This window comes from Delphinus delphis, chromosome 15 (assembly GCF_949987515.2).
Source record: "Delphinus delphis chromosome 15, mDelDel1.2, whole genome shotgun sequence".
NCBI lineage: Eukaryota > Metazoa > Chordata > Mammalia > Artiodactyla > Delphinidae > Delphinus > Delphinus delphis.
The window spans coordinates 72,107,976-72,125,544 of NC_082697.1; the positions used below are offsets into that span (position 1 = coordinate 72,107,976).

The following is a 17,569-nucleotide window of genomic DNA, read 5'->3' on the forward strand; positions in this document are numbered from 1 at the left end:
GCCTCCAGAGCGCCTGACCAATCACAGGCGTTCATGATTGCTTCACGGGGGCGGAACCAAAAGAAAGACCAATTTCTTACGTGGAGTTTGCTACAGCCCGCCCCTTACCCGGACAGGACCAACCTAAGAGGACTTGCGTTCTTTGGCGCCGGCCCCCGAATTCTTCAGTCTTGACCAAGCATCTTAAAGGTATAGGTACCAGATTCGACCAAGGGAAGAGACAAAAGGCAGAGAGTAGAGAGCGCAGGCGCATCACTTCCCTTTTGGGCGCCAGATGGCGCCAAAGCAAAATGATGGCGGGAAGCCCCGTGGAGAACCCCAGCAATGAAGGGTTTAAACGAGAAAGGGGAATTTATCAAAAAGATACAGGAATGTCTCCAGGATACAGCTGAGCCTGAGAGTGAACTAGAAGTAAGGTAGCTGTTTCAAGTATTTTACATATTTATTTATTTTTTGGAGGCCCTGCTAAATCTATAGTTTCTTTTTATTTTTATTTATTTATTTTTTATACAGCAAGTTCTTATTACTTATCTATTTTTTACATATTAGTGTATATGTGTCAATCCCAATCTCCCAATTCATACCCCCCACCCTGTGCCGCTTTCCCCCCTTGGTGTCCATACGTTTGTTCTCTACATCTGTGTCTCTATTTCTGCCTTGCAAACCAGTTCGTCTGTACCATTTTTCTAGATTCCACATATATGCGTTAACATACGATATTTGTTTTTCTCTTTCTGACTTACTTCACTCTGTATGACAGTCTCTAGGTCCATCCAGGTCTCTACAAATGACCCAATTTCTTTCCTTTTTATGGCTGAGTAATATTCCATTGTGTATATGTACCACATCTTCCTTATCCATTTGTCTTGTCAATGGGCATTTAGGTTGCTTAAGCATTTTACATATTTTTTTTTAATCCTCACAGCAACTCATTCAATCCTCAAGTCAGCCCTCTGAGGTAGGTAATACTATAATAATCATCCACATTTTAGAGATACGGAAAATGAGAGACTGAGTAGTTTAACTCAACACCTAGTAAAGTGGTAGCCAGGTTTCAAATTCAGGCAGTTTGGCTTCAGAGTCTGTTAACCCCTATGTCCTGTTGTCTCAAATGGTGATAAGTACGATGAAAAAAGAATCTGGGACTGGTAGGTAGCAAGACAGAAAGGACCGGGATCCTTGATAACATTGCTGAGCCACTTACTTTTACAAGTTACAGAGATGCCCTGATTTAGGACTCTGGTTATATAATATAATAAATCCCTTTATCGAAGGACTTCCCTGGTGGTCCAGTGGTTAAGACTCCATGCTCCCAGTGCAGGGGGCCCAGCTTCAATCCCTGGTCAGGGAACTAGATCCCACATGCTGCAACTGAAGATCCTGCATGCCACAACTAAGACCTGGCACAGCCAAATAAATAAATAAAATATTTTTTAAAAAATTGCTTTGTTGGTCAAGCCACTTTTAGGGTTTTTTGTTTGTTTGTTTTGGGTTTTTGTTGTTGTTGTTACTCGTCTTTGAGAAAGTGATATTTAAGCTGAGTAAAAGTCAAGGGGAAAAATCAAGAGTACTAGGTAGAGAGAACAAGAGTGCTTAAAGCAGGAAAGGCTTGGCATGTTCTAAAGGCAAAAAGAATTCCAGGATGGCAGGAATGCAGTGAGCAAGGGGGAGAATGGTGGGATATGGTGTTGGAGAAGAAAAAAGAGGCTAGATCAGATCAATCAACCATGGATTTTATTTCATATTTTATTTTATTTTGGATTTTAACTATTACGGGAACCCTTTGGAGGATTTTAGGCAGGGGAGCAGTATGATCATGTGTTGTATTTCTGAGCCCTCTGACTGCTGTGTTAAGAATGAACTGAAGAGGGGACTTCCCTGGTGGCGTAGTGGATAAGACTCCACGCTCCCAATGCAGGGGGCCCGGGTTCCATCCCACGTGCTGCAACTAAGGAGCCCACCTGCCACAACTAAGACCTGGTGCAGCCAAATAAATAAATATTTTTAAAAAAAGAGTAGCATTCTATGTAATTTGACCTTATATTTAAAAAAAAAAAAAACGGATGAACTGAAGAGGGCAAGAGTAGAAGCAGAGAGATGAGTTACTGCAGTTTTCCAGCAACAGATGTTGCTGCCTTGGACTGCTGATGGCGGGTGAAGATGAAGAGAGGTGGATGCATATTTTGGAGACAGATCTATAGGCTTTGGTGGTTTTGAACTAGTGAGATGGGAGAAAGGGTAGAATCAAGCATGGCCTACAGGTTTTGAGTGTTGAGCAACTTGGTGGATGGATGGTGACTCATACTGGGATGTGGAAGATGAGGTTCAGGATTGAACACATGAGGCATCAGAAGCGTGTTTTAGGACAAAGCAAGTTGAAGACGCGTATCGAATTGGCAGGTGGATTTATGAGCCTAAGTTTTAGAGGAGAGATCAGGGCTAGAGATTCAGATTTGGTAGTCTTAGTCATTTAAACAGTACCTAAAGTCAGGGAATTGGAGAAGAATAACTAGTACCAGAATCTAGGTAGACGAGACCAAGATTTGGGCTACTCCAACATTTGGCAGTTGAGCAGAAGAGAAAGGTGAGATAGGAGAAAAATTGACGGAGTGTGAAATTTCGGAGCCTAAGGGAGGAAAGTGTTCCAGAACGAGCGGACATCTGATGCGGCTGAGCTGCTGGGTAAAATGAGAGCACAGAATTTGCTAGATTAGGCAACATGGAAGTTGGATATAGGGTGTGGGAGATAAGAGGGAGTCCTGAGTAACTCCTTGGTTTCTGGCTTGAGTAAATGGATGGATAGTTTTGTCATTTGCTGAAATGAGGACACAGAAGACCTGGGAGTTGGGGTAGGAGGGAAGATAACGAATTTTAGTTTGGAACACGTTGGGTCCGAGATGACTGTAGAACATCCAGATGATGTCCAGCAGGCAGGTGGACAGACAGGTCTGAAGTTCAGAGCATTGAACTGCCTTATGGATCTGGGTACTGAAAGTTTCAGGAGCCAAGTGCCACCCCTAGCACCTTCCCTGGTGTTTGCTAAGCTTCTCCAGACCAGAACCCAAACTCTTACTGGAATGTAAAACACCCCTTGGAGAGCAGTTTTCTCAGGAGTCCTCTGCATCTCAGATTTTTGAACAGTCAGGTTTCCAGGACTTCTACAGTTCCCAGGTCAGATGGTCCTTGGAGACGGACCCGAAGGAGGAGGCGCTCTCTCTGAGACTGCCTCTGCCCATCTCCCCTAGGAGATTCCCTGGCTGAGTTGTGAAGCTCCTGCAAAGCATCCTGCAGGGACATCCAAGTTCTTTGCTCCAACGGCATCATCCTCTAAAGACCAACCAAACTCAGCATCAGCACGGCATGGAGTTGGGGGTGGGGGCGGGGGAGACCCTCACGAGGGAGAAGGAACAGGCATGAATATATGATTGGCCCCATCATCTGGACTTCTCGTCCCAGGCTCTTCCTGAACCTTCACCCCACATCCTGTTAGTTTTCTCCATTCTCCTCAGTCACATCTAGGCAGCCAGACTTCTTTAGTCAGGGCCTCAGTGTACTTGGTCTTGCTTTTTGGTCCACATTTGTGATTAGCCCTTTAGAAGCCTATCCCCCCAGAGACTAGGTGCCCTAGTCTTTTCAAACCAAAGGTGTTTCCCCAGTGCAGGCTAATAAATGTTTAATGACAGGGTGGACGGGCTGGAACAGGCAAATGTGTCAATGCACACATATGCCCTTCTGGTACTCAAGAGTTTGGCCACCTTCCCCACTACAGCCAAACAGATGCAGCTGTTTCCAGTAAGGCTCTTTGGGAAACCCTGGAGTAGAAGTGTCAACAGCAGCTGGAGAACAAAATAACAGAAGCCCATAAGCTGGGTAGGTGGTATCAGGGTGGGGGAACCTAAGCCAGTCGGAGGTCCCAGAGACAGCAGAGTGTGATGGGAAACTAGGAGTCAGGTGATTGGGAACCTATCTACCAATGCTCTTGGGAAGATTGTTTCTCTTCTCTGAGCCTCAATTTCTCTATATAATGGGGGTCTGGCCTAGGTGGCCTCCAAGGACCCTCCACAAGTGTGCTAGGAGGACCAGGACAATATGTATTTTGTTCATGGCTGGATCCCGAGAATCTACTGCAGTGCTGTTCTTATTCGAGGTAGATCCATAGGCCTTGTTGGTTTTGAACTGGGGGACAGGAGAAAGGGTGCTGCTATAATTAAAAATATTTCTTCTTGAAAAAAAAAAAAGAAAAAATATTTCTTCTTAAATTTTTCAGGAGGAGTCATGACAGAGGCTTTTAGGAACCTCTAGCCTAGCTCAGTCAGGCCAGGGAGTCCCCAACACCCTTAGAAGTCCTTCCCCAACCTACTTACCCAGCTGTATCCCCCTACACACATGCTGAGCAGGTGTTCCCCACTCTCCCTGCCTTTGCTCACATAGCTCCCTCCATCTGCAATGCCCATCCCCCTTCTCTGTGTAGCCAAATCCAAATTCCACCCATCCTGTAGAGCCCTGCTTCAAAGCCACCTCCTCTGGGAAGCCTTCCTAAACTTCCTCCAAAAGGACATAATTTGGTTTTATTTTATTTTATTATTTATTTATTTTTGGCCACATTAGTTCCCGACCAGGGATTGAACCCACGCCCTCGTCAGTGAAAGCACAGAGTCCTAACCACTGGACCGCCAGGGAATTCCCAGGACATAATTTGGTTTTATAAAGCACTTCATCCACTCTCACTCTCGTGGCGCTTACCACTTCTTGCCTTAATTTGGGGCTGTTTGGTGTTCCTGTTCTAGATCTCCCCCTAGACCGGGTCTCCTGGAGAACAAAAGCAGTGTCCGGCTTTTGTTTCCCCGGGACCTGGTACTTGAGTCGATCTAATAAATATTAATTCAGAGGAGCAGGTCTCATGGGATCCTCTCCATAACTCGCCTGCCATAGGTGGGTATGGCTGCACCTATTTTACAGATGAGGAAACTGAGACCCAGAGAGGTCAGGAGACTTGTCTGACATCACCCAGAAAGGCGAAGGCTGAAGCTCACCAGCACTCCCCAGTGCTCTTCAGCAACTGAAAGACGTCTCCCCACAAAGGAGTAAAGGAGGCAGCTCACATGTGCTTGGGTATCTGCTGAGGTCACCTTGCCACTGCCTTTCCTTCTGCCCTTCTGTCCTTTCTTTTCATCTTCCTCTCTCTCTTTCTCTACCTTCAATTTCCTCTCCTTTTTCTTTTCTTCCTTTGGCTCCCTTTTCCTTTTCTTCCTCTTTCTTTTCCTCCATCACCTTTCTTACCTCTGTTTATACCTGTGATTCTGTTCTGATTTCCACCCGAGGCCTGTCACCTCCACTACCTGCTACCTCCATTTTGCTGCCCAGCCCCTCCCCAAGGAATAGTTGGGTGCCTACCTTGCTTCCAACCCCTAACCCTTTCTAGGTTAACTAAGAGGACCCAGGCCAGGGAAGCATCCAGTCATTTTCCTGCCCTTTTCTACTGCCCACCCCAAGCAAGAAAATAAACCAGTTAGAGAGCTGTGTAAATTGATAAGCAGAACCAAGGCCCAAATTTCTTCTCCAAAGCCTTGTCTTAAGAGATTGGTGGTACCAACTTCCACCACTAGGAGACACCAAGAGCAAGGAAAGTGTGAAAACAGAGGGTGCTGGGGTCCCCAGTGTATACCTCACTCAATCATTGATTCAGTATATTCCGAACACTAACTGTGGGCCAGACTATTCTGAACACTAACTGGGGGCCAGACACTGTTCCAGTGCTGGGATACAGAACGTCCTCTGCCATCCTGGAGCTTACATACAAGCAGAAAGGGACAATTATAAAGTAAACTAAGAAATTTTCAAGATAATTACAGATTAGGATAAAAGCTATGAAGCCAATAAATACAGTGATGAGTTGGGAGAGTAGCTGGGTGTTGGGTGAGGTCAGAGAGGGCTTTTATGAAGAGGTTTTATTTGAGCTGAATTAGGACTAAGAGTGAGCCAGCTGCAAAGAGGTGAGGTTCCAGGCGGAGAACAAAGGATCTTGATTTGTTTGAAGCACCATGGAAAGGCTAATGGGCTAGAGTTTAGTGAGAGAGGTAGGGAGAGTGCTGTGAGATGAAGGGTCACAAGATGAAGCAGGGATTTTGTGGAAAGCTATTTGAGAGCTTTGAGCTCTGAGCAGGAGAAAACCCGATTGAATTTATCTATTTATTATTTATTTGTTGTTGTTGTTAGATTACATTTTGTTTATTTTTCAAGGTTTTCTTTTTGGCTGGAGTTGATAACTGCCTCATTCTTTTTTTTGGCTAATTTTCTACATAATTGGTAATTGTCACTAATTCTATTTACATCTTCTGATAACCTTCCAATACAATTTATCACACAATTAAACATACCAATCCTCTATCAGTTCCATTTTCCTTTTCCTGGAAGCCTTCCAGGCTTCTGCTCCAGCATGGGCTGGTTCTTCTCTATGCCTGCTGGACCGCTATTACCTTGAGAGCTCCCTTCACCTTCCACCTCTGCTGGGTTGGGTTTCCCGGACCCCATGTTTTTCTCTTTCTCCGTTTGCTCCCTTGTTTTTCTGGAGCACATCTTCCAGTAGTTTCTTGAGAAAGAGTGAATGGGATGAAACCACTTTGAAACCTTCCATGTCTAAAAAATATCCTTATACTATTTGTTTGAAAAACGTAGCTAAATATAGAATTACACAGAGATCATTTACCCTCAAAATTTTGAAAGCATTGCTTTTTTGTCTTTTAGCTTCCAATTCACTGCTGAGAAGTCTGATACCAAACCTTTGTTTGTGATCTTCCCCTCCCCCCAGAAGATTTAGGAGAGCACAATGATTAGAAGCATGGACTTTGGAACCAGGCTGTTTAGGAGACTGCCAGGGCAACCTTGGACAAATTTCTCAATCTCCCTGCACCTCAGCTTCCTCATTTGCGAAATGGGGTGGTTGGAAGTTTACAGGAGTTAATACATATAAAAGCACTTAGAACAGTGCCTGGCAAAGAGTATGTACCAGGTAAGAATTTGCTATTGTTATTATTAGGGCCTCTTTATCCCTGGCATTTTAAAATTTAACAGTAAAATGAGTGTAGGCCTTTTTCCACTCACAATGCTGGGAATTCAAAAGGCATGTGACAGTTGCAATTTTAAACTTTAGAAAACTTTCTTGTATTATTTTTTGATCGTTTTCTTTCTTCCATCTGCTTTATTACCTCTTTCTGGGACTCTTAGACGTTGAACCTCCTGGCTCATCTCTGATTTTCCTACTTTTTTTTCCTTCTATCGTGCATCTCTTTGTTTGTCTCCTTTCTGATGTCAACTTTACCGTCTAAATCTTCTACTGAACTTTAAGATTGTAGCTATATTTTTATATTCTAAGTGCTTTGCTCTCTTATTATCTTTTAATGGATACTTTATCTTCTTTTATTTCTGCTCTTTTTTTTCTTTTGCTCCCTGTATTGTCTCCTTCTTGAGTTTGTTTGTTTGCTTTGACTTCTTTCAAGTTGGAGGCTTGCCTCAAATATCTGGTGATCCTTGCCTGCTCATATTTGAGAATGAGGCATTAAAAAGAATGTGCTTGAGTGAAGCTTTTCAACTGGGAGGCTTCCCAGTACAGGGATTTTCACCAGGGACTCCCTAAATGTTTGTATTTATAGGTCTTTTTTCTGGGCAGGTTTATATTCTCCAGAGGAGTCTATTCCACCTGCGCCAGGCAGGGGCGGTATAAGCTTCCTGGAGAGTGTTTCTAATAGCTAAGCTGAGGGAGGGGGCTGGACAATCTCATTTTTGTCTTTATTCTTGTTTTTGGTGAGGCTCCCTGTCCTCTGCTCTGCCTGGTGCCCCTGACTTTACAATATTTTTTAAATTCACATTTTCCAGAAAACAAACCTCCATTTATCTACACAGGTGAGAGGCAGTCACCTGGTTGTATGACACAGGGGAGAAGATTGAGAACTGCAAAGATCTAATTGCCCTGTGCATAAATTTTTAACCAGTATCTCCGTTCTCATCCCCACCCTTTGACCCCACCTTCCTTAGTACATTCGGAGCGTACTTCCTTGCTTCCTGTTAGTGTTCCCCAACTCTGAAGGCATTTATACTTCGCCTTCCTCTGTTCTTCTAAGTCAGTTACCCCTCTTCCACCCACTTGCCATGTTCCAAGATTTGTTGACACCTTTCTTTACCTATTTCCTCTCCCACCCTCTAGTCCTTGGGATTTATGCCTGTTCTCGAGTCCTTTACTGTCAACGCTAAATGTATAAGACTGTTAAAGAATCAGAATTCCAAGCATACAAACATTAGCCAGAAGAATTTTTCAACAAAATCCTCTTTATTTCATTAGAAATCACTTTATTGATTAAATCACCAGGAATTTTCAACACAAGAATTTAACATCTTAATGTCCACCAAGGCCTGGGCTCTGGGGCTTGCTCTGCCTCTCCCAGTCCTTAAAGGGGTTTAGAGGGAGAGACGTCATTAACAGAGACCAAGTAAGGTGGTTGGAGGTCCTCCTTTCCCAGTCATTGGACAAGCTGCTCAATTCTTGTCCAGAGTAGGAAAGAGCCAGTATTTCAGAGTAATCTAATAAGAATTTGACATTGCATTTTAATCTCCCTTAACAATTTAGATTTATCAACAGTACTGGTCCAAACTTATTTGCTTCTGATCTAAATGTTTTTCTTTTTGCAACTTATTTTTGGTGTCTATGTAATTTTAAATAATCTCACTCCCTGGGCAGAAATCAATGAACCCTGTGCTGAGAAAAATCTCTCAAACCTGAGTAGCCTCATCTTGCTCTTGGAAAGAGGAAACAGAGGGTTTTCTGCTCTTTTTCCACTCGAGAGATTAGCAAACCTACCCCCCGAAAGTCCAAAATGTTACTTCTGGCCTTGGAATGTGCAGCTTTTGATGGGCTGATTCAAATCACCTACAAAGGGCAGCTGGAACTATTACGCAGGCAGCCTTCTTTGGAAATTTCCTAAAATCAACTCTTGAGAATTGTCCATGATTCTGTACAAAGGCTCTACAGTCCAAACAACTTCCCCTATTCCATCTCACAAGCTAGGCTCAGAGGAGGTACTGGAATTCTCAGGAGCAAGAGCGGTAGCAGAGGCTCCTCGAGGCAGGACCTCGATAACTCGAGGCTTGTCAATGATCCGGGCTGTCCGGTTTCCCTTTTCCACGATGCCGACGATCCAGGCTTGGTGGCCCTCTCCATACTTTGAAGATTTGATTTCCGAACAAAAGCGAGCTGCCTGTTCTCTTGGCAGACAAATCAGTAACCCCCCAGAAGTTTCTGCTGAGGTTCCTTGAAGGAGCCCAAAGCGCCCACTGGCCTTGCTGATGGCAGCCATCTTGGCAATGATTGGCAGATTATGAATGACAAAGGACACCTCATTTCTTTGCTGTTTTGCAAGGTTCTGAGAGTGACCCAGAATGCCAAAGCCTGTGATATCTGTGGCTGCATGGGCATTAAACGTGTGCATTAATCCAGCAGCAATTCTATTTAGGGTAGCCATGTTGAACATGGCTTCCTGATAGGCCAGCTCTACCTCTTCTCTGGAGACCACCATCTTTATTTTATTCCATCTTTCAGGATTATCCAGCCATTGGTGGGCATTGACAGCAACTTGGGTTCCTAAGGGTTTGGTTAACACAAGCACATCCCCAACAACAGCACTGTCAGGCATTATGAATTCATTTGGTTGACACACCACAGTGGCAACTCCACCGACGATAATCCAAGGGTTTACCACCGTTTGCCCACCAGTCACTGCAGTTCCTCCTTCCTCTGCAGCATCCCGAAAGCCTTTGACCATGAGTGGTGTTATCTTTTCTCGTTCCTCCTCAGTCATACTCTGGCTGACGCTGAGTAGCATCAACATGTTGTCACATTCAGTAATGCCCATGGCGTAGAGATCACTCAGCACGTTGGCACAAGCTATGCGCCCCATCATGTAGGGATCTTCCACCAAGGGGTAAAAGAAGTCGGTAGTCTGCACCAGGGACAGGCCCCCGTGCCTCAGGGGTATGACGCACGAGTCCATCCCAATGCCGAGGGTTGGTAAGGTTGGGCTGGGTTCCGCCCTAACCGGCAGGCCGGCTTCCTGGGCCGTCTCTTCACGGCCTCCGACCAGGCCCCGGCCCAGCGGAGGCCGCACCTCTGGCCGCGTCAGTCCCGCCAGGAGTTTGAGCAGCGTCTCCTGCGGGACCTTGCAGCCTCAGCCCTTCATGCCGGAGAAGCCGGTCAGCCGCCAGCTCGGGCTGAGGCCCAACGCCTGGGGCTCGAAGGGCCGGTAGCTCGAGAAGCCCCGGCCTAGAGGCAAGCCTGTCGGGCCCGAGGAGCCTTCCCCCGCCGCCACCGCCGCCATCGCCTCTCCGCCGGCGCCCGTCGCCGCGGCTTCCGCCATCACGCCTGCCCGGCAGGGAGGGGAAAAGAGGAGTGAGGAGCAGAGGTCCTTTTTACTTTCCACTCCAGTTATTAAGGAGTAACAGTCAGATATTACCGCACAGCGCCTCCCCGGCACGACTCGCGCAGCCTGACTGCCGCCACCCCACGCGCTCCTGGCCGTCCGGGGGGAGGAGTCGCCGGCATCCCTTATTTATACCCCTTGTGATTGACAGCCATACCAGCCAATGATCACTTTGCCCTCGAGAGGCGGGCTTCCTTTGGTCTAAAAGATGTATTACTAACTAATCAACCACCAGCTTGGGAAATTGACCTCGGAGAGATTACAGAACAAATACCTTGGTTCATTTCCCTTGATGTAATTTAAATGATCTCTTGGGAGTGGCTGGCGGAGCTCTGTTTCCCTAGAGGCAGTTTACCAAATCCAGCATTTTCTAAGACGAGGGCAGATGGGTCACTTGGCAAACCTCAAGCCGGTCAGAATTGTCCAAGATAGCGCGCATGATCAATCCAGGGTAGGAAAATAGCCCAGGGAAAAACCGGAAAGAATAGTGAGAAATTAATTATTAAGTTACTACCATTATATAAGCAAGCCGCAGCATCAAAATAATGAAATGTTAACATGGACTTTAAAGCATTTAAGACTCCAAGTCCAGACATCTGCATGGGTTCTGGTGCTGTTTCCACTACTAACTGCCTGTGCCAGTCATTTTCCCTCTCCCGTGCATCAGCTGACTCATCTGAACAACAAAGTAGCTTACCTAGGTCTATTCTATTCCAAAGTTTCTACCTCTTTAAGTTAATATATATGAGAATCTGTGATGTATTCATGAAGGGCAGTTTGCCAATATCCATTAAAATTATAACTGTGTTAAATACCTTTGACCCAGCAGTTCCAGTTCCAGAACTTTATCCTTTAGATGTACTCACCTATGTGAGTGGGAAATAATAGTTATTTACTGCTGTGCTATAAACATACAGGAACAACTTAAATGTTTATCAATTATGATTAAAATAGTGATACATTTATATAATAGACTATCAGGCAACTGTAAAAAAGAATGAGGGCTTCCCTGGTGGCGCAGTGGTTGAGAGTCCGCCTGCCGATGCAGGGGACACAGGTTCGTGCCCCGGTCTGGGAAGATCCCACATGCCGCGGAGCGGCTGGGCCCATGAGCCACGGCCGCTGAGCCTGCAAGTCCGGAGCCTGTGCTCCGCAACGGGAGAGGCCACGACAGTGAGAGGCCCGCGTACCGCAAAAAAAAAAAAAAAGAATGAGAAAACATCGATGTGATTATCCTGATAGTAGTTACAGTTCTAATAGGCAGGATTCTAAATACTTTACATATATTAACTAATTTAATTCTCATAAAGACCTTATACTAATAATTCTATAAGTAATAAGTAATTTTGATTGCCTCTGGGGAGAGAATGAGGTGGTTAGGGGACAGGAGATTTTTTCATTGTATTGTCTTTTTGTTCTTTTAACATTGGAACTCAAAATAATTTTTTTAAACATTTGAATGTAATGCATACTTGAAAAATAAGTAACTGCCTATGGGAGCATAAATTGGTGCAAACGTTTTGGAAAAAAGTTTGGCCTTAACTGATAAAGTTGGGCACATGCAAACCCATGGAATTCCACCCATAGGACATGTCCTGGAGAAAACTCCTGCACGTGTGCCCCAGATGATATGTTCAAGAATGGCTGTAAGAGCTCTGGAGATGTTTGCACGACAATGTAAATGTACTTAACACTACTGAACTGTACACTTAAAAGTGGTTAAGATGGTAAATTTTATGTTATGTGTGTTTTACCACAATCACAAATATAAAAAATAGAGTAGATAATTATAGATAGTATAGTTCATCATTACATTTGGTTTTTATTACTGCACAATACGGTATTAAGTCCTGGAGTGAATTGGAAGGAACCAGAACGTTAGAATTAGACCGAGTTGCAATCTTGGCTCTCCTAATGACCTTAGGCTAATTGTCTAACCTCTAGGGACCTCAGTTTCATTGCCTAAAAAAAATAGTCCTTTCACCTGAAGATAATGATACATATCAAATAAGAATGTTAAGAGAATTAAATTTTTTAAATGTGTGTAAATCTCCTAACACAGTTCCTGGCTGATGGTAAGCTCAAAATAAATGATAGAACCTACTATCATACAGTACTGATAATGTGGGTGTAGGGACTGGACTTTAAATTCACAAAACTTATAACATCTTCAAAAGTTTTTTATAAAAACAAATTCATTTATCTCCCAAAGGAAAAAGAAGAGCTATAATGGTAAAACACTGGAAATGATCCAAATGTCTGTTAGCAGGGGAGTGCACAAATAATCACACAATGGAATATTATTTATTTGTAAAAATGAGATATAGGCATCATCAACATGAATAATCTCAAAAACAAAATGTTGGCAGTAAGAAGCGAGCTATAGGAAACATAAACTAAGATGCCATTTATAAATAAGCAATAATATATCGCTGAGATGCATAAATGATAAAAACTCTTTTAAAAGGTAAGAGAATGAATGATTAACAAAATTTAGCATAGGAGTTACTTCTGGGGAAGTGTATATAAGGGGACTTCTGAGCTATGTTAAATTCTGTTCCTTGGGCTGGGTGGTAGTTACATAGGTACTCCTTAAACCATACACATATATTTCCCCATGCTTTTTGTAAGTAAACTATATTTCAACATTTTAAAAAGAAGGAAGTATGCTGTATTTCAGAATTTTAAAAAAATGATATACTGTAAAAGCAATAGATGTGGAAGCAAAGGACTTCTGGGTTTTGTCTGATCTCTGGGTGTGCTATCAATGAGCTGTCTGGCCTTAAGGAAGTTATATAACCTCTCTACACCCTAGTTTCCACTTCTGTAAAATGAGGGTCATCATCTCTGCTTTGGATCATATGAAAATCTCATCCACGAAAAGTTCTTTGCAAAACGTTCAGCATATTGTACATGTGAAGGATTCTCTTATCATTAAGGGAAAAACAAAAGCATTCTATTTCATCTGTAGTCACCTCTTCCGGGTTAAAAAGTGGCTAGATCAGGTGCCCCTGGTTATATGCTCTCTTAGTTCTTTGGACTTTTCCTTCTCAGTATTTAGTGCAATTGTAATTCTTTATTCATGTGATTACACCATGACTATCTGTTCCACTAGTCTGTAAGCTCCACAGAGCAGGGGCTGCTCTGTTTCGTCCACCCTAGCACTTTACATGGCAATAACATTTGTTGAATGAATACATCATTTTATACAATACAGTTTGCTGAGCACATATAATGAGCCATACGATGGTGCTGAGCATTTTGCATTTATTTATCTCCTCATTTCCTCCTCAGAGCAGCCCCAGGAAATTGGCTTTCTTAACTCCATTTTACAGATGCAGAAACTGAGGTCCCTGATAGGTGAGGAGTCTTGCACAGAGTCACCAGCTGGGAATCAACCTAGTGAGAATTGTAAACCCAAGTCTGTCTGACCGGAAGGCTGGTGCTCTACCCCTCATTCCGGGGGTCCCCTTGATAATACTAACAACCCTTACCACGCCCCTCAAGGAAGCAGGACTCTTTTGGGGGAAGATTTGCATCCATATCCCTCCCTGTCACTTCTACCTGGGAGCAATGTTCACCCGGACCAGTGCAAAAAAAGTCATGAATTTGCCTTGGCCAGTGACCAACCTACTGGGCCAGAACGACAGGTTGACGTGCCTTTGTGCAGGCCATCCACCCGGGTGGATCCTTGTGACCGCATCATGAGCTTTCGAAAGCATCCTTTTTATCTTTTACTTATTTTTTCACTGAGAGATTCATTGAACCACATTTATCATTTGGGTCAAAGACTGCAAAGATAAAAACCTGGAGGTGGGTTTGGGAGAGCAGGCAAAGGAGAAGAAAGAGGGGTTTTAAAGAATAAGAGAATCTGAGGTATAGTTGATTTACAATATATTAGTTTCAAGTGTACAGCATTGTGATTCAAAACTTTCATAGATTTACTCCATTTAAAGTTATTTTATGGACTTCCTTGGTGGTGCAGTGGCTAAGACTCGGTGCTCTCAATGCAGGGGCCCCAGGTTCAATCCCTGGTCGATGAACTAGATCCTTCATGCATGCCGCAACTAAGAGTCCACATGCCGCAACTAAAGATCCTGCACGCCACTACAAATATCCAGTGTGCCACAACTAAGACCCGGTGCAGCCAAAATAAATAAATATTTTAAAAAATAACGTTATTATAAAATATTGGCTGTATTCCCCGTGCTGTACAATACATCCTGTAGCTTACTTATTTTATACATAGTAGTTTGTACCTCTTAATCCCCTACTCCTATCTCACCCCTCACCCACCCCCATTTGATTTTCACATACAATAAGAGCCTTGGGGCTTTTTTCCATTATGATAATCATTCAGAATTATGACACTACACTTTAGGGTTCAGTACACTTTTTTGGGGAGGGGGCCTGCCCCGCACCTCGAGGCATGTGGGATCTTAGTTCCCCGACCAGGGAAAGAACCTGCGCCCCCTGCAGTGGAAGCACGGAGTCCTAACAACTGGACCACCAGGGAATTCCTGAAAATATACATTCAGTGCATTTTCAGTACACTGAAAATACTTCAGTAGGCTCAGTACACTCTCCATTAAAATTTTTTCTTGTTACAAAATCACTGTCTTGTCATTGTAGAAAAATCACAAAATGCAACTTAGTAAAAAGGAAAAAAGTTAAAATCACTTGAAATCCCTCCTCCCGGAGAGAATTGCTATTGAACCTTAGTGGAGCAGAACTAAGTTTAGACATTTTTCTTCCCATGCTCTATAGAAGGCCACCACCTCACAATGGGCCCCAGGGGGCGCCCAGCCATTCCCTCCAGGCTGTACGGGGTGACATAGTGTGTGCTCTGTGCATTATATAGACCTTTTTTTTTTTTAAACAAAAATGGGATCATCCCATTTATTTCTAGTAAGAAATAAAATAATGGCTGAAAAATATCTGGCATGAAATAGATGCTGGAGACTCTCCCTGGGTTCATTCACAAATATGTATAGAAGACCTCCTTTGTGCTAGCCACTGCACTGGATATTGGAGCTATATCAGTGGATACAACAGACAGCAATCCCTGTCCTCATGGAGCTGACATGTTAATGAAGAGAGGGATAACACTAGATAAGAGCCATCCTTTGTTGGTTAGGGATAGATATTAAGGAGAAAAAATAAAGTCTGGAGAGAAGGAGGTAAGAATTCTTGTATGTGAGTGTGTATTGTATGATTGTGGTCAGGGAAGGCCTCACTGAGAAGGTGACTTTGAAATAAAGGCCTGACTGAAGAGAGGAATAAGGATGCAGATATTTGGGAAAGAGTGTTTCAGGCAGAGAGACTGGCAAGTTCAAAGGTCCTGGGGCAGGAAGGAGTGTGCCTGGGGTGGTCTAGGAACAACAAGGAGGTCAGGGTGACTGCTGCATCGTGAGTAGGGAGTGTTAAAGGAAATGAAGTCAGGCAGATGTGGCACAGGGTAGGGAGGAGGTAGCACAGGACATAGTGCTTCACAGGTCATTGTAGGATTGACATAATCTAACTTTGTTATGGTTTTTAGTCTGCAGTCAAACCCCAAAGGTCCAAACTTTTCCCATCGGCCTGAGGCCCCACCGCTCTGGCCTGACACCCAGGTCAGTGTCCCCATTGGTGGTCCCTGCCTTGGACCTGACCCAGGCCAGGTTCAGCCCTAGTTCCCAACTCCCACCTCTCCTGGACTTGCCTCATGGGATTTTTAGCAACAGGCTCTGCCTCAGAAGACTTGAGAAATGACACTCATGGCCACAACTCTCACATTGTTAACCACCTTCCACCATCCCAAATGCCAGGAAGTTTCATCTTTGTGTCTGGGGCAAATGTGAGAAACCCTAGTGAGTGAACTCCTGCCATAAGACCCACAGAGAGAAAGAGACTCGGGGTTAGGGCAGAACTCGGGTAATGGAGGATGTTGAGACAGAGATAGAGATCACCAGAGCGGCTTTGAAGATGAGGAGGGAGGGAGTCATGTGATCATCTGGGGGAACGGCATTCCAAACAGAGAAACACCCAGAGCAAAGGCCCCAAGACACAGCAAGCCTGATGCGATGGCGAAAGAGTAAGTAGGCCAGTGGCTGGGCAAGAGAAGGGCAGGAAGAGGTGATGTCAGAGGGGCAATGAAAGGCCTGATATGCAGGGCCTGTGGGCCACTATAAGGACTTCAGCTCTGGCTCTGGGTGAGATGGGAGCCATTGGAGGGTTTAGACTGGAGGACTGACATGATGACTCTGCCCACGGTAAGGACAGATGGGCTCGGGAGGTGGAATCAGAGGGACAGTGAGAAGGCTCCTGCAAAAACCCAGGAGAGAGACAATGGTGGTTTGCACCAGTGGCTACAGTGAAGATGGTAAGAGGCAGTCAGAGTCAGGGTATTTTTTGAAACCAAAAGATTTCCTGATGGCTTGAGTGCAAGATCTGATGGGTCATGTGGAGGATTTTTGGACTTTTTCTCCTAATAGAAGGAGGAAGCCACAAGATTAGTTTTGAGCAGGGGGATGACATGGTTGCCTTTGTGTTTTTGAGAGATCACTCTGGCTGCTAGGTTGAAAATAGACTGGAGGGGAAGAATGCTGCAGAGGATGGTGAGGGATAGTGGTGGCTTGGACTAGAGGGAAGAAGGTAGAGGGGTTGGACGGAGGACAGCACAGCTCTCCCTGCCTCCAGGCCTTTGCAAGGCTGCTCTCAATCACCCAAAAGCCCTTTATGGCCAACAAACACTATTATCTTCAAGACTCCAGGAAGTCCCCCCACTGTGATCCCTCAGCTCTGTGATTTCCTCTGTCCTAGCATTTATCATGCTAGGTTTTTTCTGACATCTGTGAGCTTCTCACAGGTGGAATCACACTTCACTAGCCTCTAGAAGCCCGAGGCCCAGCACCAGGTCTGGCACAGAGAAGGCCTTAGAGAGCGTTGGTTGAAAGAATAAATGAAAAGAATGTGAAGGAGGAAATAGATCAACACCCTGATATTCGGAGCTCACCAAAGCATTGCAAATCCTTTATTAGTGTTGTTGTTGTTCTCTGATTATGAAAGTAATACGTGCTCTTTACAAAAAAAAAAAAAATTACAGACATAACAATCATAGCGTG

General features: G+C 44.4%; 1 protein-coding gene across 1 annotated transcript; it reads right to left on the reverse strand.

Annotated features, from left to right (window-relative positions):
• Window positions 1-8,302: 8,302 nt before the first annotated feature.
• Window positions 8,303-10,556, reverse strand: SEPHS2 (selenophosphate synthetase 2). Its single transcript, XM_060032076.1, has one exon. It carries the CDS (start codon window positions 10,401-10,403, stop codon window positions 9,048-9,050), a length of 1,356 nt encoding a protein of 451 aa, XP_059888059.1. The 5' UTR covers window positions 10,404-10,556; the 3' UTR covers window positions 8,303-9,047.
• Between the last annotated feature and the right edge of the window lie 7,013 nt (window positions 10,557-17,569).